Here is a 26,644-nt window from a genome sequence, read left to right as displayed (position 1 = left end):
TTTCCTTCATGGGTCTCTGAGAGAGTTAAGGATTTGATAGCTATAGTTCTAGTTTTTCAGAAAAAGAAAGCAAATTATGATACAAAGTCAATTAGGGAAAAGAATTGGAACCCAAATAAATAGGCTAGATGTAAAATCTTTTCTCTAAATTTGTCAAATGCAAACGAACTGGATGTTGTTGATGTATTTATTGCCTGTACATATTATATAAGCATATTACTAATAGCCTACTTTTTTCTTTAGACATAGTGTCATTCAGTAGTATTTTAACAAATAAAGATTACCTGAAGATCTGAGAGTCCCACGGATCAGCCTTAATGAGCAGATTTAGAAACACACACATTTAATCCCAGTAGCCACACCCTAACACACACTCTAATCCCATTGGTGCAGGCCCTTAGTCCCACCCCTAGAGGAGAATATAAAAAGGCGTGGAGACCTCTCTCAGACACAGTCTCTCTCATTGTGAGATATCTGGAGGTAGCAAGCTGGACTTGGCAGCACGGACTAGCACAAAGCAAAGGAAGGAGAGGGTGGGCCGGACAAGCAGAAGTGTCAGCGGACCTGGTAGCCAAGCGACCAGGAGTGAGCTTCGCATCATACCCTTTAGGCAAGCGCCTAACCCAAGCACCCAGGAAATAAACCCGAGTGGTTCTTGTCAGCTCAGATTCAGCAAACCCGGCCGAGGCGGCCGCGAGAGGAGCCCTGGAGTCCAACTCCTTCGATTCTCAGGACCTGAAGATGGATGCACAGTCAGAACCGAAACTGGTGCTAAAAAGAACCACCAAGTTGTCTCTAAATGAGCGCTTTACTATGCTGCTGGAGAACAAACAGCCCACGCCAGTGACTATTCGGGCTTCGCTGCAGCAGCAGCAGGTAGCCAACGCCAGAAACAGAAGACTGGCCCAGCAGATGGAGAATAGACCCTCTGTTCGGGCAGCATCAAATTTGAGGCAGCGCCTGGGTAACAAGAGGAACATCCAGGCTCCCTTAGGCCTACCCAGAGGTGACCTGTCCAGGGGAGCGATTAGAGGACGAGGCCTGCCCAAAATCCAGGGAGGCTTTTGCCGAGGACGAGGAAGTGGAAGAGGAAGAGGAAGGGGAGGACTACGTGGGGGACTTGCCACCAGAAGCCTGCCAAGGGGCGGGTTGTCATTCCAAGGTCGAAGCCCACTCCTCCGAGGTGAACAAGACTTTACTGCCCCTCAAATGGACTCAAGAGGTGGTGCTGTTCCAGGTCCTGGAGGTCCTGGGAGAAGGGGCCGAGGGCATGCAGCTAGGGGTCGTGGTGGAATCGGTGGTAGAGGTCTGGCTGTGATAGGTTGGGGAAGAGGGAACTTTGGATGCCGTGGTCGAGGCAGAGGTGCCCGCACTAGCCCTGCATTGACCAAGGAGCAGCTGGACAAAGAACTGGATGCATATATGTCCAACACTAAAGCACGCCTGGATGCTGAGTTGGATGCCTACATGGCAGAGGCAGATTCTGAAACTGAAGCCTGCCTGGATGCTGAGTTGGATGCCTACATGGCAGAGGCAGATACTGAAACTGAAGCCTGCCTGGATGCTGAGATGGATGCCTACATGGCAGAGGCAAATTCTGAAACTGAAGCCTGCCTGGATGCTGAGATGGATGCCTACATGGCAGAGGCAGATTCTGACACTGAAGCCTGCCTGCCTGCCTCTTAGACTCTCGGGAAATCACCACAGCTGTGCCTATGAAGAAATAGCCTTGAGCACCCATGAGAAGGACCCTGACTGAGGCCGGAAGGACTCACACCATGGGTTGTGGACTCCCTTGCCACCAGTGGGTGCCTTTCGTCTGTACTGTTTACCTTTCGATGCTCTGTGAAATAAACCCCATTTCCCCTTGATTCGGCTGAGTTTGTTTTGTTGTTTATCCAGTCACCCAGACTTGGGTTTAAGCAGGAATGCGTTGGCCCTGTGAGGAGAACTTTTTTCCAGTCTCTGCCTCACCTGCTGTATACGCCAATAGTTTAATATTTCTTCTAATCACATTTATGATCCCAGAAAGAGTTCCCAGAAGCAGCCAGAGTTCTCACTGATGTGAGCTCTCTGGGTTAGAGTTCTACACCTTCCTTAAGAGCTGTGTGCTCACAGCTAAACTGAAGGTGTGTGTACTATGTTGATGGTGAAGGTGGTAATTTGGAAATGTTGATAGTGCTCCTGAGTCAGGACCGGCATACACATTGCAGCCACTTTGATTTAGTCTTTGACATTGCATAGGACATGCTGAGCTGGATGTGTAGAATTTCCACCCTAAAATAACATTTTTTAACTTTTTTGGCCTTTGTGTCGTTTCCAAGAGATTTTTCACATTTAGTGAAAGAGAAGCCATTTGTGGTCGCCAAAGACACTCGGCTAGGAGAAGCTTTACAACCCAACTGCAGACATGCAGTTACCTATGTCCAGAACCAGTCTTGGTTCAATCTACAAAAATCGCTTTTTTTTGAACCTCTTGAAGGTTTAATTTTAACAATAATTTGTCAGCTGTTCAGTTTCAGTGGAATCCATTTATCTGGCTCGTTATAACAAACTGTTGTCTCATTCAAAAAATTTATCAGCACCCAATCATTAGGAAGTAGCCTAGAAAACTATGCACATTTCTCCCCTCCACCCAAAGATGGATTATGGATGTTGGTTTTTGTGTAATGTGTTAGTTACAATTTATTATGGATAATGCTTAGGGAAAATCTAAACAAAGCATCTTTGGTTAGATCCAAAGTTTTTGTTTTGCAAAACAAAGCCTGGGCGTTGGTGGCAATCAATTTAATCCCTACACTTGGGAGGCAGAAGCAGGCTGGTCTTAATGAGTTCAAGGTCAGCCTGGTCTAGAGAGCAACTTCCCGGACAGGTTCTATTGCTACTCAGAAACCCTGGCTCAAAAACCCACAATGGTGAAATAGAAGGAGACAGAGAGAGAGAGAGAGAGCGAGAGAGAGAGAGAGAGAGACAGAGAGACAGTGAGTGACAGAGACAGAGAGAGAAGAGAGATAAAATGAAAAAAAATAAAAAAGATTATTGATCCAGTTTTTAGCACCTATTTGTTGTAAGTGTTTTGCAATTGGTTTAGTATTGTATACTGTATACAAATTTTGTATATGGATACAAACTTGAGGTCAATTTTAGTAAAACATGCTCTAAATATATTTCCATTCCTGTGTGAGCTATTGTACCTCTACAGCTCATTTAATATAAATTAATATAAATTTCGAGACTTTGAAAATTCTTATTGTCAATTAACTGTTTAATATAATAAAGAAATATAGGTTAGTAGTTAATCACCTAGTACAATTGAACTCAAAGTCGTCATAGTAGGTATATATTCAAGATGAAACAAAGGTAATTTAGAAGGATAGGTCATTTTCAAACACTTCAGAGATCTACAGAATATGGCAATTAAAATGTTTTAATAACCTTGGTTGTTCTCTGATGTGGGAAGGTCATATGTCTATCTGTTGCTTTCATTGAATAATTAATAAAGAAACTGCTTGGCCTGAAATGTCAGACGTAGGTGGGAGGAGTAGAGAGAACAGAACGCTGGGAAGAAGGGAAGTGAGCCTGATGCCATGCCTCTCCTCTCCAGGGCAGCCGCCACGGAGCCAGCCGCCAGGTCAGACGTGCTGAATCTTTCCCGGTAAGCCACCACATGGTGGTGCAACACAGATTATTAGAAATGGGTTGATCAAGATGTGAGATTAGGCAATAAGAGGCTAGAACTAACGGGCCAAGCAGTGTTTAATAGAATACAGTTTGTGTGTTGTTATTTCGGGGCATAAGCTGACCAGGCGGCTGAGATCCAGGCGGCAGGCTCGCAGCCCAGAGCTCCTTGTACTCTTCTCTTTGTTTTGTTTTTTTTTTAAATTTATTTATTTATTTATTTATTTATTATGTATACAATATTATGTCTGTGTGTATGCCTGCAGGCCAGAAGAAGCACCAGACCTCATTACAGATGGTTGTGAGCCACCATGTCATTGCTGGGAATTGAACTCAGAACCTTTGAATGCTCTTAACCACTGAGCCATCTCTCCAGCCCACTACACTTCTCTTTGTGACAATGAGACATGTCTGCTTCTTGCAGCTGCAATCTTCTTCAGAGAAGATAATGGACATGGAAGAAACTGCACATGGAGTTTACTTTCTCTGTGGCAAAAAGGAAGCCATCGGGCAAAATATGCACTTGTCTCAACTGCTGACATGACATTGTCCTAAAGACAAGCAGGACACAGAATATCCTCCCTCACAGAAAAGCCTGTCGAATATGCTAGGCCTGAAGGCTGAAGATGGATGCCCCGATGCTACCAGAAACTCGGCTTGGGTTACTGTACGGGCAGACAGTTGTTTTCTGTCATTGCATGGTTTGGAAGTCGCCTGCTTGCACCTCCCGCTTACTCAGTTCCTGTTATTTCCTTCTTGGGTCTCTGAGGGAGTTGAGGATTTGATGGCTACAGCTCTAGTTTTCCAGAAAAAGAAAGCAAATTACGATAGAAAATCAATTAGGGAGAAAACTTTGAACCCAAATAGATAGGATAGAGGTGAAATCTTTCTCTGAATTTGTCAAACACAAATGGATGGGGCATTGTTGATGTATTTATTGCCTGTACTTATTGTATACACTCATATTCGTTATAGCCTTCTCTTTTCTCTTAGATAGAAAGTGGGAAAATAGTGACATTTCAATAGTATTTTAATAAATAGAGATTACCTAAAGATCTGAGAGTAAAAGAGTGCCATGGATCAGCCTAATGAGCAGATTTAGAAACCCACACCGTTAATCCCAGTAGCCACACCCTAACACACACTCTAATCCCATTGGTGCAGGCCTTTAGTCCCACCCCTAGAGGAGAATATAAAAAGGCGTGGAGACCTCTCTCAGACACAGTCTCTCTCATTGTGAGATATCTGGAGGTAGCAAGCTGGACTTGGCAGCACGGACTAGCACAAAGCAAAGGAAGGAGAGGGTGGGCCGGACAAGCAGAAGTGTCAGCGGACCTGGTAGCCAAGCGACCAGGAGTGAGCTTCGCATCATACCCTTTAGGCAAGCGCCTAACCCAAGCACCCAGGAAATAAACCCGAGTGGTTCTTGTCAGCTCAGATTCAGCAAACCCGGCCGAGGCGGCCGCGAGAGGAGCCCTGGAGTCCAACTCCTTCGATTCTCAGGACCTGAAGATGGATGCACAGTCAGAACCGAAACTGGTGCTAAAAAGAACCACCAAGTTGTCTCTAAATGAGCGCTTTACTATGCTGCTGGAGAACAAACAGCCCACGCCAGTGACTATTCGGGCTTCGCTGCAGCAGCAGCAGGTAGCCAACGCCAGAAACAGAAGACTGGCCCAGCAGATGGAGAATAGACCCTCTGTTCGGGCAGCATCAAATTTGAGGCAGCGCCTGGGTAACAAGAGGAACATCCAGGCTCCCTTAGGCCTACCCAGAGGTGACCTGTCCAGGGGAGCGATTGGAGGACGAGGCCTGCCCAAAATCCAGGGAGGCTTTTGCCGAGGACGAGGAAGTGGAAGAGGAAGAGGAAGGGGAGGACTACGTGGGGGACTTGCCACCAGAAGCCTGCCAAGGGGCGGGTTGTCATTCCAAGGTCGAAGCCCGCTTGTCCGAGGTGAACAAGACTTTGCTGCCCCACGAATGGACTCAAGAGGTGGTGCTGTTCCAGGTCGTGGAGGTCCTGGGAGAAGGGGCCGAGGGCATGCAGCTAGGGGTCGTGGTGGAATCGGTGGTAGAGGTCTGGCTGTGATGGGTTGGGGAAGAGGGAACTTTGGATGCCGTGGTCGAGGCAGGGGAGGTCGGGGAAGAGGGAACTTTGGATGCCGTGGTCGAGGCAGAGGTGCCCGCACTAGCCCTGCATTGACCAAGGAGCAGCTGGACAAAGAACTGGATGCATATATGTCCAACACTAAAGCACGCCTGGATGCTGAGTTGGATGCCTACATGGCAGAGGCAGATTCTGAAACTGAAGCCTGCCTGCCTGCCTCTTAGACTCTCCGGAAATCACCACAGCTGTGCCTATGAAGATATAGCCTTGAGCACCCATGAGAAGGACCCTGACTGAGGCCGGAAGGACTCACACCATGGGTTGTGGACTCCCTTGCCACCAGTGGGTGCTTTTCGTCTGTTCTGTTTACCTTTCGATGCTCTGTGAAATAAACCCCATTTCCACTTGATTCGGCTGAGTTTGTTTTGTTGTTTATCCAGTCACCCAGACTTGGGTTTAAGCAGGAATGCGTTGGCCCTGTGAGGAGAACTTTTTTCCAGTCTCTGCCTCACCTGCTGTATACGCTGATAGTTTAATATTTCTTCTAATCACCTTTATGATCCCAGAAATAGTTCCCAGAAGCAGCCAGAGTTCTCACTGATGTGAGCTCTCTGGGTTAGAGTTCTACACCTTCCTTAAGAGCTGTGTGCTCACAGCTAAACTGAAGGTGTGTGTGCTATGTTGATGGTGAAGGTGGTAATTTGGAAATGTTGATAGTGCTCCTGAGTCAGGACCGGCATACACGTTGTAGCCACTTTGATTTAGTCTTTGACATTGCATAGGACATGCTGAGCTGGATGTGTAGAATTTCCACCCTAAAATAACATTTTTTAACTTTTTTGGCCTTTGTGTCGTTTCCAAGAGATTTTTCACATTTAGTGAAAGAGAAGCCATTTGTGGTCGCCAAAGACACTCGGCTAGGAGAAGCTTTACAACCCAACTGCAGACATGCAGTTACCTATGTCCAGAACCAGTCTTGGTTCAATCTACAAAAATCGCTTTTTTTTGAACCTCTTGAAGGTTTAATTTTAACAATAATTTGTCAGCTGTTCAGTTTCAGTGGAATCCATTTATCTGGCTCGTTATAACAAACTGTTGTCTCATTCAAAAAATTTATCAGCACCCAATCATTAGGAAGTAGCCTAGAAAACTATGCACATTTCTCCCCTCCACCCAAAAATGGATTATGGATGTTGGTTTTTGTGTAATGTGTTAGTTACAATTTATTATGGATAATGCTTAGGGAAAATCTAAACAAAGCATCTTTGGTTAGATCCAAAGTTTTTGTTTTGCAAAACAAAGCCTGGGCGTTGGTGGCAATCAATTTAACCCCTACACTTGGGAGGCAGAAGCAGGCTGGTCTTAATGAGTTCAAGGTCAGCCTGGTCTAGAGAGCAACTTCCCGGACAGGTTCTATTGCTACTCAGAAACCCTGGCTCAAAAACCCACAATGGTGAAATAGAAGGAGACAGAGAGAGAGACAGAGAGAGAAGAGAGATAAAATGAAAAAAAAATAAAAAAGATTATTGATCCAGTTTTTAGCACCTATTTGTTTTAAGTGTTTTGCAATTGGTTTAGTATTGTATACTGTATACAAATTTTGTATATTGATACAAACTTGAGGTCAATTTTAGTAAAACATGCTCTACATACATTTCCATTCTTGTGTGAGCTATTGTACCTCTACAGCTCATTTAATATAAATTAATATAAATTTCTAGACTTTGAAAATTCTTATTGTCAATTAACTGTTTAATATAATAAAGAAATATAGGTTAGTAGTTAATCACCTAGTACAATTGAACTCAAAGTCGTCATAGTAGGTATATTTTCAAGATGAAACAAAGGTAATTTAGAAGGATAGGTCATTTTCAAACACTTCAGAGATCTACAGAATATGGCAATTAAAATGTTTTAATAACCTTGGTTGTTCTCTGATGTGGGAAGGTCATATGTCTATCTGTTGCTTTCATTGAATAATTAATAAAGAAACTGCTTGGCCTGAAATGTCAGACGTAGGTGGGAGGAGTAGAGAGAACAGAACGCTGGGAAGAAGGGAAGTGAGCCTGATGCCATGCCTCTCCTCTCCAGGGCAGCCGCCACGGAGCCGGCCGCCAGGTCAGACGTGCTGAATCTTTCCCGGTAAGCCACCACATGGTGGTGCAACACAGATTATTAGAAATGGGTTAATCAAGATGTGAGATTAGGCAATAAGAGGCTAGAACTAACGGGCCAAGCAGTGTTTAATAGAATACAGTTTGTGTGTTGTTATTTCGGGGCATAAGCTGACCAGGCGGCTGAGATCCAGGCGGCAGGCTCGCAGCCCAGAGCTCCTTGTACTCTTCTCTTTGTTTTGTTTTTTTTTTTAAATCTATTTATTTATTTATTTATTATGTATACAATATTCTGTCTGTGTGTATGCCTGCAGGCCAGAAGAAGCACCAGACCTCATTACAGATGGTTGTGAGCCACCATGTCATTGCTGGGAATTGAACTCAGAACCTTTGGAAGAGCAGGCAATGCTCTTAACCACTGAGCCATCTCTCCAGCCCACTACACTTCTCTTTGTGACAATGAGACATGTCTGCTTCTTGCAGCTGCAATCTTCTTCAGAGAAGATAATGGACATGGAAGAAACTGCACATGGAGTTTACTTTCTCTGTGGCAAAAAGGAAGCCATCGGGCAAAATATGCCCTTGTCTCAACTGCTGACATGACATTGTCCTAAAGACAAGCAGGACACAGAATATCCTCCCTCGCAGAAAATCCTGTCGAATATGCTAGGCCTGAAGGCTGAAGATGGATGCCCCGATGCTACCTGAAACTCAGTTTGGGTTACTGTACGGGCACACAGCTGAATTCTATCATTCCATGATTTGAAAGTTGCCTGCTTGCACCTCCTGCTTATTCAATTCCTGTTATTTCCTTCTTGTGTCTCTAAGGGAGTTGAGGATTTGATTGCTACAGTTCTAGTTTTCCAGACGCCGATAGCAAATTATGATAGAAAGTCAATTAGGGAGAAGGATAGATGTGAAATATTTGTTCTCAATTTGTCAAATGGAAATTTCTAGACATTGTTTATGTATTGAATTCCTGTACATATTGTATATAGTCATTGTACTTATTGTATATAATTTTCTTATATTGTTTTAGCCCTTTTTTAGACTAAAAGTGAATATGCAGTGACATTTCAATTTTTTTTTTTAATAATTAAAGGTTACCTGAAGATCTTAGGGTAAAACAGTGCCACTGATCTGCCTTATAGACCATGTTATGGTAACACTCACCTTTAATCCCTGTGGTTATTATAACACACACCTTTAATCCCTGGGGTGTATTCTCTTAATCTCAGTCTTAGAATGGAATATAAGATGGGAGAGACCTCTCTTAGACACACAGTGTCAAAATGAGATTTTTTTTTAATGTTAGGTTGCCATTTCAGACTGAAATATATGTTTGAGCCAGTTGCTCTCTTTTGCATTTTGGAATTCGAGGTTGAACCCCATTTTATGACCTTGAGTTTTTATTAATCTTGTTTCAAACTAATGTGCATACAAGTGTTTTGCCTTTGTTTTTGCACCACATGCTTGCAGTTCCCAAGGAGGCCAGAAGAAGCGAGTCAGATTCCCTGAACTAAAAGTATAGACATTTCAACCAGTCATGTAACTCGAAATCAACCCTGGGTCCTCTGTAAGAACAGCCAGTGCTCTTAACCCCTGAACCACCTCTTAGCCCCTAAGATCATTTTTGTTGTTGTTGCTGTTGCTTTTTTGTTTTCAGTGAGCATAGTTTACAGTTTTCAGAGTACAATATTTTTAATATTTATTTATTTATTATTATGTATACAATATTCTTTCTGCGTGTATGCCTGAAGGCCAGAAGAGGGCACCAGACCTCATTACAGATGGTTATGAGCCACCATGTGGTTGTTAGGAATTGAACTCAGGACCTTTGGAAGAGCAGGTAATGCTCTTAACCGCTGAGCCATCTCTCCAGCCCCCCAGTGTACAAATTTTATAATTTTTTTGGTCTAACTCATCACTAAGTATTTTACTCATTTGAATGTTTCTTTGAACTATCGTCTTAATTTCCTTTTCTGATTGTTAGAGCATTGGAGGGCAGGGCAGTGGTCACACGTGCCTTTAATCCCAGCACTTTGGAGGCAGAGGCAGGCAAATCTCTGTGAGTTCAAGTTCAGCCTGGACTATCAAGTGAGACACAGGACAAATGTACCTACACAGAGAAAGCCTGTCTCCAAAAGGAAAAAAAAAAGCAAAAACAAAAAAGAAAGAGTGAGAAAGCCAGACTGGAAATTTTTAGAGGGAGACATCCTGTGTCCACCTCTGTCTTCCATCTGCACTAACACGTTATTACATGTATGTACAGGCACCTTTACAAGCATTCCACAGGCATACATTCATGCAAAAAAGAAAACACTGTGATGAATTAAACAAGCCGAACACAAATACTATGTGATTCTACTTACAGAACTTTCTGGAATCAGCAGATTCATACAGAGATGTAACGGCGTAAACGAATGCAGACAGATTGTAAAAATATATATATATACAGCTTTAATGGCGAAATAGACTTACAGAACCACCGTTCCCGTGGAGATCAGGAAAGCAGAAGGGACGGCTGGGAGCATGCTCGCCAAATTAATAGGCAAACATTAGCCCGAGGCGAACACGCCCCCCCCAAGGGGCAGGACTTATCCCTACATCTCCCCTTTTTGTCTAAAGAAGACAGAACCAAACCAAATACAACTATATACAATAACAACAAATAATAAATATAACAAACAATATTGAGAACAAAAGCTTTGCTAAACATTCTATCTCAAGGAGTCCAAATAATGCAGAGAGTAACTACAATTGTATAATCTTCAACTCCGTCAAAGATCTGAGAAGGGAATAAACACTACTCAACAAACGAGATATATCCAAAATGTGCAACAATTGACAGAGACAACTGACTACCTGGGCAATCACCCAAAGTCTTGTTTGCAATGTTCAGTCAACCAATTTTGGCTAGGGCCTAACATAACTGACATACCATTATTAAAGGCAAGGAACTTTTCAAAACTATCTTACCCTGTCTTGACAGGAAATGACAGTCCTGTTTTATCCACTGATGCACGCTCTGTATCTCTGTCAGTGGTTGAGGTATGGGCATTTCTTTGCCCAAAGGCCAGTTCTGCCAAATAGAAAGGCTCCAGGTGGAGTGCCTTTGGTGCTCAACATTCTCTCAGGAATAGAGCAGTGTTGTCAGGAGCAATTGTGTCTCACTATCACGAAACTCTGAGTTAGATTAAAGGCCATTTTCTACAGCTCTTTGAAGAGGTCGAAGATTATCTATCTATACGGAGTGTAATCTCTATATATCTAGAGAACCTGATTAGTCTAGTTATAAATGACAAACTTAGATGACTATTTATCTATATAATTCTCAATATCTATCTAACTTAAAGGTTAAGACAATAAACAACTGTGTAACAAATGAGGATAATGACCTCCAAATATAAACACTGTACAAATATACATTGCAATATGGTAAATATATATCAATACACAAACATTATATAAGTATCTTAATCAGAGGTAGAAATGTACACTGCAATATGGTAAATATATACAATATATATTTATCAATACAATATATGTCAATACATAAAAATGTTTTAAACAGAGATAGAAACATGCATGCATACATTTAACTTTGTATCAATATACAAGAATGGATACCAATATATTTGTCTAAAAGCAGTAACTCACAATTATAAATCTATTATCCCATCATTCCCTCTTTTTTTTTTCAAAATGATCCCTGAGCTTTTAAAATTCCTCCCCCAACCTCCCAACCCATAAATGATGTCCCTAAACCCAGGGGTAAACTTTACTGGGAGAGGGGACATCGTCCTCTAGAATTACTTCCAGCTGTCATGGGGACGACGTTCTTTCTGGGGGATCCTGTGAAAGTAAAATGATGGTTAAATTTCAAGATCAATGTCTTTTAAAATTGCAAATAGTCTCTCAGTATTTTGTGGAGGTCTGGCCAGAATGTTGTACAAGATGTGCACCATTTCAGCTAACCAAGTTGGGATCGTCTCGTGCAGCTGGTATCCAATACAGGTCTTGTAGTAGCACTATCAGTATCATGACGTCATATCAACCAGGTAGAGTTGTTGTTGTGGGGCCCCATCTTCTTCCTAGAAACTTCAAATGTCAGTTAAGGAAAAACTCCTTGTTCATTGTGAAAAACTTAAACATTAATCATATAGACATATATAGACATACATATATATATATATATATTCAATGAAAGGCATGATAGATATATTCAATGAAAAGTATGATAGATATGAAGAAAAGCAAAGATGTTTTCTAAACTCATATTTCTTTCTGTCCCATATCATGGCTCTTGACATGAGACAGAAACTCCAGAAACTCTGGGTTTTTCTCTTACTAACAGGCTTGGAATTGGAGAGGGACTGAGCCAGAGTCCAACTTCAAAACCAGCTCTACATATTTATAAAGAAATGTTTAATAAGACATATATATATATATATAAATTAATACTTACAAAATGTGTCCATCCATTAGTAATTAAATATTCAGGGTCCCTTAATTTTTTTGAAGATGAGTATTTTCCTGTGGAGATAAGAAAAGAATCCTGCCTCCAACCTATCTGTATTTCTTACCATCAGTATGCTCGCCATCCTTATGAAAGAATTGTTATTTATCTTTTCCAAGTGGCTTCTCTTCTTCAAACCGAACCTTTATTAATTTTGATGGTATCCACAATTTTTCCTCACCTGTGGAGATAAGAGCAAAACCCCTTCCCCAACGTAGCACATCTCCTGGCTTCCATTGTGAGGTCAGCACATCCTTGAAATAAACTGGTTGATTTAGTTCAGTATGCTTTTCCATTATCCAATGTCTTTCTGCAGCTGTTGTTCCCTTCTCATTAGCGTTGAGAAAATTCAAGGTTAACAAAGCATTATGTAACCTATTTCTGGGGGTGTTTTCCACCCCTTTCTGTTTGTTCAACATATCCTTTATAGTTCGATTTGATCTTTCTATGACTGCTTGACCTGTAGGAGTGTATGGTATACCTGTAACATGCTTGATATTGTAATAATCAAAAAACCGTTTCATTTTCCTAGAAGGAAATAAGCAGGACCATTATCCGTCTTTATTTGTGTAGGTATACCCATGAGAGCCATGACTTTTAATAAATGAGTGATTACTGAATCAGCTTTTTCTGAACTTAAAGCAGTTGCCCACTGAAAGCCTGAATAAGTGTCAATGGTGTAATGAACATATTTTAATTTGCCAAATTCTGCAAAGTGGAACACATCCATCTGCCAGATTTCATTCCTTTGGGTGCCCTTTGGATTAGCCCCTGCAGGCAGTAGCTTTTGGTTATCAAAAGAACAAGTAGGGCATTTCTTTACAATCTCCTTAGCTTGTTGCCATGTAATTGAAAACTCTTTCTTCAAACCTTTGCTATTAACATGATGTTTTTTATGAAATTCAGAGGCTTGTAGCACACTATCAATCAATAATTTATCAATTTCTGCATTACCTTGTGCTAGAGGACCTGGCAGACCCGTATGGGATCGGATATGTGTTATGTACATAGGGAAAAGCCTGTTCCTGATCAAATCTTGAACCTGGAGAAACAATGAGGTTAGTTCTGTATCATCAGGTATAAATTCAGCAGTTTCAATATGTAAAATAACTCTTTCTGCGTATTGTGAATCAGTGACTATATTAATAGGTTCTTTAAAATCTCTTAGCACCATAAGAATGGCATATAATTCCGCCTTCTGGACAGAATTATAAGGACTTTGTTCCACCTTACCCAAGTCTTCTGATTTGTAACATGCCTTCCCTGATTTATTGGCATCAGTATAGAATGTACGGGCTCCAGTTATTGGAGCATCACGGACGATTCGAGGAAGAATTCAAGAAGTTCTCTTTATGAAGTTAAGCCTCTTGGTTTTTGGATAGTTGTTATTAATGTCTCCCAAAAAATTAGCACAAGCTCTTTGCCGTGGTTCATTATCTTCCCATAATTTCTTTAGTTCATCAGCAGTGAAAGGCACTATAATTTCTGCTGGGTCTATGCCTGCTAGTTGACGAAGTCTCAGCTTGCCTTTTATAATTAACTCAGAGACTTTTTCCACATAAGTTTTCAGTTTCTTACTTGGTTTATGTGGTAAAAAGACCCATTCCAAAATAATATCATCTCTCTGCATTAAAATTACTGTAGGAGAAATTTTTGATGGTAGTATGACGAGAATACAATCGAGCTCTGGATTCACCCTGTCCACATGTGCCTGTTGTAATTTTTCCTCAATCATTGTCAGTTCCTTTTCTGCTTCAGCTGTTAATTCTCTGGGACTGTTTAAATCTTTATCACCATCCAAGGTTTTGTTCAAATGAATTATTAGATCAGGTGTTATTCCAATAGCTGGTCGTAGACTGGAAATGTCTCCTAACAGTCTTTGGAAGTCATTAAGAGTCCGTAGGCGATCTCTCCTAATTTGTGCTTTTTGTGTCTTAATTTTTTGCAAACCTATTTTATAACCTAAATAATTAACAGAATCTCCCTTCTGAATCTTTTCAGGAGCGATTTGCAATCCCCATTTAGGTAAAAGTATCTTTATTTCTTCAAACAGTCTGTTCAAGGTATCCATGTTTGAATCGGATAACAAAATGTCGTCCGTGTAATGGTATACTATAGATTTGGGAAATTTCTTGCGTATTATTTGCAATAGTTGGTTCACAAAATATTGGCACAGGGAGGGGCTATTTAACATACCCTGGGGGAGGACAGTCCAGTGGTACCTCCTCGAAGGTTGAGAATTGTTATAAGTAGGCACTGTGAAGGCAAATTTTTCTCTATTTTCTTTTTGCAAAGGTATAGTGAAAAAACAATCCTTTAAATCAATAACTATGAGAGGCCATTCTTTTGGTAATAAAGAGGGCAAAGGAATTCCAGATTGCAGAGGGCCCATAGGTTGAATAACCTTGTTGATGGCCCTGAGATCTGTCACCATTCTCCATTTACCTGATTTTTTTCTTAACCACAAATACAGAAGAATTCCAAGGGCTGGTAGATTCTTCTATATGTACAGCATCTAATTGTTCTTGTACCAGCCGTTCTAAAGCCTGTAACTTTTCCTCAGCTAAAGGCCATTGCTTTGTCCATATTGGTTTCTCAGTCAACCATTTTAGAGGCAAGGCTGTTGGTATCTCTGAAGGGACATCAATTGCTTGTTCTTGTACAGCCCGAATGGCCGGTTTTCTCCATTTGTAATATCTTTTAATATTATTCTCAGAAATATAGGCTCTAGAAGTAGCAGGAATGTTAATTTCGGTATTCCATTGTTGTAATAGGTCACGACCCCATAAATTCATTGCGATATTGGCTACATATGGCCTTAATTTTCCTATTTGTCCCTCTAGCCCTATACATTCAACCCATCTCGTGCTCTGCCTTACTCGAGATAGGGTTCCAATTCCCAGGAGCTGAACATTTACATTCTGAAGAGGCCAATACGGATGCCAAGATTCTGGGGTAATGATACTTACATCAGCACCTGTGTCCAGCAGGCCAGTAATAAAAATGCCATTTACACATACTCTCAGTTTAGGTCTTTGATCATTTATAGAAGTTTGCCATAACACACGTAACTTATCTTTCTGATCATTATTGCTTGTAACAGTAGGCATGGGGCTTCCTAATTGTCCTGACGAGGCACATTCTCTGCAGAAACTGGAAATGACTGAACCATGTTTGCCATGGGGGCCTGTGAGGCCCCCCCCACGTTTCCCGTCTGTATCAGGTTGCCTTGTCTATCTCTTGTAGACCTGCATTCATTTGTCCAATGTCTGCCTTTTCCACATCTTCTACATAAACCTGAAGGCTGAGTCCTCCTATTCCTGTTATTTCTAGAAGATGCATTATTATTATTATTTCTGAAAGATGCATTATTATTATTATTATTATTATTATTATTATTATTATTATTTCTGAAAATCCGTTGTCTACAATTCCTTTTCATATGACCCATTTTGCCACAATTAAAACATTTGGTATTCTGGTGTCTCCTTTTACCATTGGAAATTGCTTCTTCTACCCATGCTTCAGTGCCATAATCAAATGTATCAACATTGAGTGTATGCAAGACCCATTCTTCCAAGGGCGCTGATCTGAGCTTTAAAGAGCCCAAAATCCTTTTGCATTCCACATTTGCATTTTCATAAGCCAAAGACTCAATCATTATACGTCTTGCTTCTGGGTCAGATATCCCTATTTGTACAGCCTTAGTTAATCTTTGTAAAAAGTCACTAAAGGGTTCTCTCTGACCCTGTTTAACTCTGACAAATGATTCCATTCTCTGTCCTGGGTCTTGTACCCTGTCCCAAGCCCTTAAGGCTGCTGTAGTACACATGGAGAGTGTGTTTTCATCCAAATTAGCTTGTTCCTGAGGGTTGGAGAAGAGCCCTTCACCTAGAATTTTATCTAGGGAAATGTCAATTCCCTTCACTTTTTCCTGCTGTTCTAAGAGTCTAGCCTCTTGCCTGAATAAGCATTTCCATTTCAATTGTGGTCCACTCTCAAGGACCGCAGAGATCAGCTGGAGCCAGTCCGAGGGGGTTGCTCTGCTTGTCGTGGCCCAAGTTCTTAGCATCTCTTTAACAAAAGAGGCTTGCATCCCAAAAGTCATGACAGCCTATTTTATTTCCTTGAGATCATTTATACGGACAGGCTCCCATGTATCCTCCTTGATGACCCTAGAGTTTTTGGAACCAATCACCTTCTCTGTTGTTATTACTGGAAAGGCAGGTAGAGCTGTAGGTAGAGCTTTGTGGAAATTGTCCCGGAGAGATTTACCCACAGATGTAGTTAAAATTTGCCTTTCTACCCTTTGCTCTTCTTCATCAGAATTTAGAAATTCCTCAATCTTTTCAATTCTATTCACCATTGCCTTCTGCAATGTCTGAATCTCCTGTCCAGAATTATGTTCCAAAGCCTTCATTGAGGATTCTAAAGTATGAAGTTTGTCCATTAGAGATAACATCTCATCTTTGGACATAATTTTTATGGCATAAACCGTGCCTTCTTGTATTGACAATCTTTCCGTCAATCTGTCATAAGCTTTAGACAATATCTGATTGTCACATTCAGCAGTTTTGATTCTCTCAGTTAATGTTTCATTTCCTATAGAAAGGGACTGAAGCTTACAATCCAAATCAGCTGTTCCCTCTTCCATAGTAATGAATTTCTCCTTAACATCAGCCTGGAGAACTTCAAACTGATTCTTGAGAAGATTGTTGTCATTCTCAATTGTTTTTAAGCGTTCAATCTCTGCCTTAAGAATCCTGGATTCGTCTCGTAAAGACTTTATCATATTTCTATTATCAAACCATTTAGTGCCAATGAAAACTATGAATCCCAGAAGGATCCATAGATGTGTGGTGATAGACACCTCTTGTAAAATCTCCCACATGGTACAATTAAAAAAACTGTTAAATTCTTGAACAGTAATGTGTTCAGACATTTTATTTATAAAAGAAAATTTTTTTACCTGCAGTGATCGGTTCCTGCCAGTGGTGGTCTCTGTGTTTTTGGAGCCTGTCCTAGAACTAGCTCTTGTAGACCAGGCTGGCCTCGAACTCTCAGAGATCCGCCTGTCTCTGCCTCCCAAGTCCTGGGATTAAAGGCGTGCGCTACCACCGCCTGGCCGGCCTCAAACTCAAAGAGATCTGCCTGCCTCTGCTTCCCAAGTGCTGGGATTAAAGGCGTGAGCCACCACCACCTGGCCGGCCTTGAACTCACAGAGATCTGCCTGCCTCTGCCTCCCAAGTGCTGGTATCAAAGGCGTGTGCCACCACTGCCCAGCCAAGTCACTTTGTATCAGACCAAATCTGCTGCTGTGGAAGCTTTTGTTGCAAAACCGCATGTACTTGAGTTTCTGCTAATTCAGGCAGTGGGGTTCCGCTCCAAACTTAGCCAAGGCAGGCAGGGAGGGGTTAATTGCTCTGGCGAGCAGGATGGGCAGAATGGGCCTGTGTAGCCGAGTGTGTCTTGGACTCGGCACTGGGGCCCGAGTCACGAACTAAAAAACAGCACCCAGGAGGGTGCTGTGTTAGCTAGCGGGCTACCCGCTTGAGTCGGGGGCAAAATAGCCCGACGTTGAATGCCAAAATGTAACGCGCGTAAACGAATGCAGACAGATTGTAAAAATATATATACAGCTTTAATGGCGAAATAGACTTACAGAACCACCGTTCCCGTGAGACCAGGAAAGCAGAAGGGACGGCTGGAAGCATGCTCGCCAAATTTATAGGCAAACATTAGCCCGAGGCGAACACGCCCCCCAAGGGGCGGGACTTAACCCTACAGTAGAATTTCATTGTAGGAGTATGTCATAACTTATTATCCATTCATCTGCTGATAGCTATTTGGGTTGTTTTATGGTTACTGGTTATTGCAAACAAAGCTACTAACACAATTAAACATAAATATTTGTGGAAACATATGCTTTTACTTCTTTTGCATAAATTCCTAGGGATGCAAGGAGTGTGTACTTAACTTTTAAAGGCACTGCCATGCGGTTTCCCAAGGAGACTGTGTGTGTGTGTGTGTGTGTGTGTGTGAGAGAGGGAGGGTAGCACATGTGACGGCATAATATGTGGGCTGCAGGGATTGAACTCACGTTATCAGACTTGGTGACAGGTGCCCCTACACATTGACCAAACTCCCTTGTTTGCCCTCTTCCTTTTCCTTCATATGTGGCTATCCAGCTATTTCAATATTTGTAACACATTTGAAAGTGATGAAGACACTGATATAAAAGGAACCATACACAGATAGTAAGGACATATGGACAACAAATTTCATGTAAAGGAAGAAATAATTCTCAATTATTTTTGTTGTTGTTCTTCAAGACAGGGCTCCTCTGTGTAGTTCTGACTGTCCTGGAACTAAATCTATAGACCAGGCTGGCCTCAAACTTGGAGATCTATCTACCTCTGCCTCCCCAGTGCTGGGATTAAAGGCATGCACCGCCACCACCTGGTGATATTCTCATTTCTTAATAAAAGAATGAAAGATAGGCGCTATAATCAGGAGGCCTTACTAAGCCCTGCTGCATTTGTAAGCTCTGATACAAACTCTTCAGCTGGATCCATTCACACTGCTGATGAGTGTGAGAGACGGAAAAGGCACTCAGTGAATTGTGTCATCTAACAACAGTTCCTGTTGTTACAGGAACTCGGGGTGCAATGCCTCAAACTTGTCAATCATGACTAAGCAAGAAAAGATTTCTCTTGAGAGACATAAAGATAACTTGAGGCTTGATAATTCCTCCTTTGCTGTGGAAGGAGGGATGACATAAAAGTCTACTTTGAGGGTAGAGGCACGAAGGCCATGAGATTCTAGCCAGTTTAGGCTGTACAGTAGCACCCTGTCGAAAAAAAAAAAGCCCAAATGAATAACAGTGACAGTCAGGAAGGGACAGATGCCAGATACTAGTATGTCTTCTCCCTCTCCCCCTCCATCTCCCTCTCCCTCTCCTTCTTCCTCTCCTTCCTCTCCTCCTCCTTCTCCTCTTCCTCCTCCTCCTCCTCCTCCTCCTCCTCCTCCTCTTCCTCCTCTTCCTCCTTCTTCTTCTAGAAATAACAACTCTTTATCATCACTTAGTTAGGGTTTTCTATTGATGTCGAGAGACACCAAGACCATGGCAACTCTTATAAGGAAAACATTTAATTGAGGAGGCTCACTTGTAGTTTCAGAGGTTTAGTCCATTATCATCATGGTGGGAGCATGTGGCATGCAGGCAGATGTAGTGCTGGAACCAGAAGTCAACTGAGACACTGGGTGGTATCCTGAGCATAGGAAACCTCAAAGTTTGCCCCCACAGTGACACACTTTCTCCAACAAGGCCACACCCATTCCAACAAAGCCACACTTCCTAATAGTGCCACTCCCTATGAGATTATGGGGGCCAGTTACCCTCAAACCACCACACTAACAATATGCATTTAATTTATATTTTTAAAAAATTGTCTTGAAAACACAAGTATTCTAATTGATTTTTTTCCTAGTAAAGTTAAGCCTTTTTCTCATAAAGGAGCTAAACACTTCCTTCAATATACTTAAATCAGATAAATGTGGAAACCAGCCTGACTAACCTGTTAGGGTTCTCAACATATCATAGTTCCAAAAATGAGGCTGCCAGGTTTCACAAGTAATAACAAAAGGTATGAGGTTCCTTCTCTACAACATTTGAATTATATTCAAAATGTCTCTTGTGTTTTGAAATTCAAGTTTTGACTTGACAGCCTATGTTACCCAGCCATCTTATCCAAAGAATACTAGAACTGAATTGGAATGGAAACGAAATTGTTCCTTTGACTCAGGGCAGTGCTGTGGGCATTACGAACTCTGTGATTTCATGTTTGTTGTTCTGGTGTTACTCTTGACTAAAGTTCCTGAAAACACAACATGGCTTTTAGTGATACCGTGTAAAAATGTGCAGATAGGCAGTGTCAGTGGGTGTAGCCTAATGAACCTCCATTTTCCCAGTACCTTAAATCCAAACCAACCAACTCATGGTCTTTCTCAGAAATTTTACCCACATGCTCACTCCCTAACTCTCCCCAGTTATTCTCAGGCTAATTCAGCACACCACCTAATTTCAGCTCTTAAATATTTCAGTCTTTGTTTTCTTTAACTATAACCACAACACTCTCATCACATACACTCCAAAATCAACAATAATTTCCACTCCCCAAAAAATCATTTAATAAATAAAATTTATTACATGGAACAAAAATGACCTCATAGGAGTTTAGCTAACATAAACCCTTCTGGCATTAATTAAACACCACAAGCAAATTTAAACACCATTTGGGTGCCACTTAAGAGCAGTCAAATTCAAACAATCCAAATGGGAATGGAAGTACATTGCCATTTTTAAAGAAAGTATCAATATTTTGCATTCATTCATTTATGGATCCAACAGCTGTTTATTGAACATGTGTCTTGCTAAGGGTACAAAGATCAATAGGCTAGGTTGGCTGGTCAGTGGGCCCCAGGGCTCCTCCTGTCTTCACTTCCCCACCCTGGGATCACAGGCGTGTTTGTCTTCACACTCCCACGGCATACACTTTACCTCCTGAGCCCCCCCCCTCCCCGCAGTCTGTGACATAATCATACATGAAAATAATGTTGTGTGAGAAGACAGTCCTCCTCGTCCTTGCAAAACAAGAAGATTTACACCTAAGTAGGCGAAATTCAAAGCAGAAGAAATCACTTATCAATAAGGGTGGGGATAGAACTGATTATTGAAACAAATGCAAAGGGCCGAGGGGGTAGCAGAACACTTGCCTAGCTCTAGGTTCAAACCCTACCACTGCTCAAAACAAACATACAAACAAAAAACAAAAACAATGAAAAATCTATAGGAAGTGGAGGGCTGTTTCTGAGAGCCAATGTGAGACAAAATCACCTACATTATTATTTTTAAAAATTATTTATTTTGTGTATATGAGTGTTTGACCGCATGTATATTGGTACATGTACAGACCATGTGCATGCCTGATAACACACAGAGGACAGAAAAGTATATCAGATCCCTTGGAACTAGAGTTACAGACAGTGGTGAGCCTCCATGTGGGTGTTGGGAACTGTGATAGTCAGTGCTCTTCACTGCTGAGCCATTTCTTAAGCCACTAAATTACTAATGGAGTCATAATTCACTAATTAATCAATGATGAGTAAAGATGAGAGCTTCCCCTATCCTTGTGAATCTCTTGTTCTGGCCTATGACACCTGGCCAAGTTCTGGGTGCACAATGATAAGTCAATCAGCATCTAATGAAGAAGGAAAAACTCACTTTTACTCAACTGAGTCCTAAAACACTCTTCACACACAATATTATTTTTATATACAAAGATCATGCCCCAACATGGGGAGGGAAAACCAGGAGGGAGAGTGAAAGTATGAAGTATGCTTATGATCCTAGTGTGTGTAAGGGGGGGGGAGGCACTAGAGAAGTCCTGAGGCCCACTGGCGAGCCAGCCTAGACTACATACGAGTTCCAGCCCAGTGAGAAACATTGTCTAAACATAAATGATAGCTCCACATGTATGTGCTCCTGCCCTGCCTGTGCACATCCCGCAGATGATGTCATTGGACCCTCGCCACTCCCAGAAAGGAGTATTGAATTGTTTTCCACAGAGGGGGCGTGCAGAATATTTGGGGTGCGCATGTGAAGATTTTTCTTTCTTAGGCTCCGATGACTTTCATACAGCTAAGCAGTTCATTGGAGGGTGACTTCTTACCATATTTACTAGGCCAAAGGACCAAACCATCTGTGGCTCTGCAGTTGTCCCTTTCTGCCTGATGGCCTTTTAATGAACATAGATGTGATTTAGTTTTGATCACTTTGTCTGGAAATCAATCCCAGGGTGGAGGTTTGCCAACCACCTGCTTGTAACTGGTTGCATCTGAAAGGGTTTCCTTGGAGTGTGTGAGGGTTGTGGGAGATGGGATGAGACAGTGAGTTAAAATGTCAATAACTCTCTGCAACCATGACAAGAGTTGCAAGCTCAACGTTGTCATGTTTTGTATGAAAATGTCCATATGTGTCACAGTACTGTGAACATACACAATGAAAAAATTTTAAAAGAATTTAAGAAAGACAATTTTAAAAAAAAAAAAGAGAGAGAGAGAGAATCCAAACCACAATGGGGAAAGTCCGTATGTTTCCCAGCTGCCCCACAGTGCCATAAATGTCCATGGGGTTACTTTCCATATTGCTGTGTTTATTTATATAGGCTCAAATAGACCCTTTTAAAGGCTTAGCTTAGTGTGGCTGTCGCAGACAGCTAGTTTACACCAAGTCCTTCTTGGCATGACTTGAAAGCAAACGGTAAGTGGTGTAAACAATTGTATATGATTATAGGCTGCCAGATAATGGACATCTGGAGAACAAACAAAACTTATTAAACAGACAACAAATAGCTGAGGTAAATATCAAATCTGTGAACTGCACAAAACACAGAGCTGGTTCTCCTCAAAACCTTATTAACACGGCACTGCTGGATTAAAATAAAAAGAGCCATTTAAACATGAAAAGGATGGGGGGATCTTGAAGTTAGAAAGTCTGGATTCTGTTCCTGTCTCTGTCACTAATTCACTAAGTGACATTGATCTTGTCTCTGATTTGCCTGTGTTTTCCCGCCAGCAGAAGGGATTTCAGAGCTGTTGCTGAGATCATAGAACAGTTGCCAGATGCGTCTCAGGACAGGATCAAAAGAAAACTGTTCTCTGTGTATGTCCCTCTTAGCCTCAAAATTAGAGTTGGGGAAGGACAAAAACTGATGAAGGAGATGGCAAGTCAAAATCAGGCCAAGGCAGGCACTGGAGTGCACACCCACTGCCCAGCATGTGAGGGGCTGTGACTGTCTCTTGAGTTTTGAAAGAACCAGGGCTCAAAGCAAGACACTGACAAAGAGAGATAGCGGAAAGAGGGGGTGAGGAAGGAGGAGAAGACAAAGAAAGCAAGCCAAAGAAAGAGGAGGAGAGGGAGGAAGGAAAAGTTAGAAGCAGATTCATTAAGTTTTTTAGACAGACTTGAATTTATGATCCTCCTGACTCAGCCTCCTGACTAGGCATGTGCCACTATTCCTGGCTTCTGTGATGATTTTTCTAAAAATTTATTTTCTTGATCTTATCTTTTGCATTTCCTCTTCCTCTCCCTTCTTCCTTCCCTCCCTTCCTCCTCCCCTTCTTCTTCCTTTCCCTTTTTCTATCTCTCTTTCTAATCAGGGTCTCATTTAGCCCACGCTGACCTTGAACTCATTATTTAGCTAAGGATGATCTTTAATTTGAACCTACTCCTTCCACCTCCCAGGTACTGAAATTGCAGGCATACGCTACCAAGCTCAGTTCACACAGTGCTGAGAACTGATTTAGGACCTCAGACATTCCAGGAAAGCCTTCTGCCACTGAGCTGCACCTGTCCCTCAGAAGCTGGCATTTGACTTGGCTCCTTTATTCATTCGGCATTTTGATTTTCATAGAATGCCTTCTGTATTGTGTACTGATCATGTTCTCTAATAGGACAGAACTGAGAGAGGGAGGTGTGTGTGTGTGTGTGTGTGTGTGTGTGTGTGTGTGTGTCAGAGACAGAGAGACAGAGAGAGAGACAGAGAGAGAGACAGAGACAGAGAGAGAGAGAGAGAGAGAGAGAGAGCGCTGGTCTGCTGGAATCCTGAAGAAATAGGCTCTAACGTCAGGAAAGGAATGCCTTGGCAGCAGGATAAACAAATCTTCTAGTGAATTGAGGGCAAACAGGTGAAAAGGAAAAGCTTTATTCTTCTGTGTCCTTTATGTGGGCTGCCATCTCTGGCATGGCCCAGATTTAGGGTGAGTGTTCCCCTAAATGGTCCAACCAAGAAAAATCCCTCCCAGGTGTGGCTAACTGTTTGGGTTTTAGTTGATTCCAGATGTAGTCAAGTTGGCAACCAAGATTAGCCATCTGAAGATGGCTAGTTGCGATTGTCAACTTGACAAGATCTGGGATTACCTATGAGACAGGACTCTGTGAAGCCTGCAGGGATTAGCTGTTTTGGATTAGTTGAAATGGGGAGACGTACTTTAACTGTGGATGGCACCATCCCAAGGATAGGGCAGTTCCTATCTGAACTGAATAGACCAGAAAGAAGAAAGAGAGCTGAACGCCATCATTCATCTTCCTGGCTTCCTGGCTGGGGTGCAGGGTGGCCAGCTGCCTCAAGCTCCCGTTGCTATCCCTTCCCCACGAAGATGTACTGTATCCTGGGACTGTGAGCCAACTTTCTTCCTTAAGTTGCTTTCCTCAGTATTTATTACAAGGAGACAGTAGTAAGACACTTTCCTTGACTACTTTTACCTTCTAAAAATGCCTTTAAAACACACTATTTCATTTTTAGTTACCATATGATAATTGTACCTAATTCTGGAATACAATCTGCTTTTTTTCTATTTTCTTTTTATTTTGAGATTATAAAATAATTCCATCATTTCCCCCTTCCCTTTCCTCTCTCCAAACCCTTCCAGATACTTCTTCGTACACTCTTTCCAATTCATGGCCTCTTTTATTTAAACCAATTGTTGTTTGCATATATGTATATACATATATATTCCTAAATATAACCTGCTCAGTCTGCATGTTACTTGTATGTATGACTGACCATTTGGTAACAGATAATTGGCATGCCCTTCCATGCTGGGGAAGACTATTTTCCTTGCTCTCAGCGTTACTGAGTTGCCTGTAGTTCATTGTGTAGAGCTGAAGCCTCATGGATCATGGCTTTCTCTTCTCCATTTTGGCATGCCTATTACCTATTGTTCGTGTGTGTGTATTTGTGTGTGTACACATATATATGAATGAACATGGCTGAGTATCTGTGGCATAGGGTGTTGAGTCCTTTGGGGATATGCTAAGGTATAGCTGATTCCTATAGCAGCATATACCCAAAGAACTTTTGAATTCTCCAGACTGATTTCCAGAGTGACTGAGTCTATTCGCAATTCCAGAATGAGTGTATGAGGCTTCCCCTTTCTCCGTGTTTTCTCCAGCCGTTACTTTCTGTCCGTTGTTTTCTTGATTTTAGAAATCCTGACTGGGAGAAGATCGTAGTGATACTTATTCGTATTTTAATAAATAAAGTTTTCCTCAAGATCAGAGAGGAAAACAGCCTCACTGGTCAGCCTTACAAACCAGGCAGTAGTGACACACACCTTTAATCCCAGTCCTAGAGAGGATTATAAAATGGGAGGAGACAGCTCTCACACACCACACAGCCTCATTCTGAGATTACTGGAAGTAGGACCACCATTTCGGACTACGGTTGAGGTAGGAGCCGGTGTCTGGCTGTTTTGTTTTTTCTGACCTTCAGGTTGAACCCCAATTTCTATTTCTGGGTTTTTATTAATCGTGCTACAGAAGATGAAATTTCAAAGTAGTCTTAATTAGTATTTCTAGAGTTCCTAAGGTTATTTAACAACTTTAAAGCTGTTTCTTATCCAATTTTACTTCGTTTTAGTTCCATAGCCATCTTTTGATTAGATTGTTTGCTGTGGTGATTTGAATGAGAAATGTCCCCCACAAGCTCAGTTATTTGAATACTTGGTTCCTGGTTGGTGGTGCAGTTTGGAGAGGTCATGGGACCTCTAGGGGTGGACCCTTGCAGGAGGAAGTGGATCACTGGAGGTGATTGGTCTCTGCCCATTTCCAGTCTGCTCTTTCTTCTGTTCGGTTGCAGATATAGTTCAGTTTCCTGATCTGGCTGTCTGCTGCCCAGATTTCCTCACCATTACAGACTCTAACCCTCTGCAACTGTAAGTCAGAATAAACACTTTCTTCCATAAGTTGCTTTAGGTCGTGGAAATTTGTCAGAGAAACAGAAAGTGACCAATACATTCGTTTCTTGTTTGCTTTCTGAGTTCTCCATGTATTCTGCATATTAATCTTCAGATGGATAGCTGGCAAAAATTCTTTACCACTCTGTGAACTTACTCTTACCTGCTTGCTTCCTTCACGGAACAGAGCTGAAAAGTTTTAGGAGGTCCCATTTTTCCATTGTTGACCTTAATTTCTGAGCAAATTCAGTTCTCTTCGGAAAGTCCTTTCCTCCACCCGTGACTTGTAGGGTCCATCCCTCCACCCATGACTTGTAGGGTCCTTTCCTCCACCTGCGACTTGTAGGGTCCTGCTTACGCTTATTCCCAGCATTTTCAGATCTCACGCTTAGTCACACTTACTTAGGTTTTTGATCAATTTGGGGTTGA

The 26,644-nt window shown here is 41.8% G+C and overlaps 2 protein-coding genes across 2 annotated transcripts; both read left to right on the top strand.

The window, feature by feature from the left end:
* The first annotated feature begins 741 nt into the window (after positions 1-741).
* Positions 742-1,686, top strand: LOC121443348 (chromatin target of PRMT1 protein-like). The gene has a single exon (XM_041645080.1). The coding sequence runs from the start codon at positions 742-744 to the stop codon at positions 1,684-1,686; it is 945 nt and encodes a 314-aa protein (XP_041501014.1).
* Positions 1,687-5,190: 3,504 nt separating this feature from the next.
* On the top strand, positions 5,191-6,009 carry LOC121443347 (chromatin target of PRMT1 protein-like). The gene has a single exon (XM_041645078.1). It carries the CDS (start codon positions 5,191-5,193, stop codon positions 6,007-6,009), a length of 819 nt encoding a protein of 272 aa, XP_041501012.1.
* The last annotated feature ends 20,635 nt before the right edge of the window (positions 6,010-26,644 follow it).

This window comes from Microtus oregoni, unplaced genomic scaffold (genome assembly GCF_018167655.1).
Source record: "Microtus oregoni isolate MIOR12 unplaced genomic scaffold, Mior012 000105F_ref0000443, whole genome shotgun sequence".
Lineage (NCBI taxonomy): Eukaryota > Metazoa > Chordata > Mammalia > Rodentia > Cricetidae > Microtus > Microtus oregoni.
This window is presented reverse-complemented; position numbering and strand designations above follow the sequence as displayed.

Coding starts and splice junctions, on each gene's coding strand:
- LOC121443348 (XM_041645080.1), top strand. CDS start 742: ATGGATGCACAGTCAGAACCGAAACTGGTGCTAAAAAGAACCACCAAG.
- LOC121443347 (XM_041645078.1), top strand. CDS start 5,191: ATGGATGCACAGTCAGAACCGAAACTGGTGCTAAAAAGAACCACCAAG.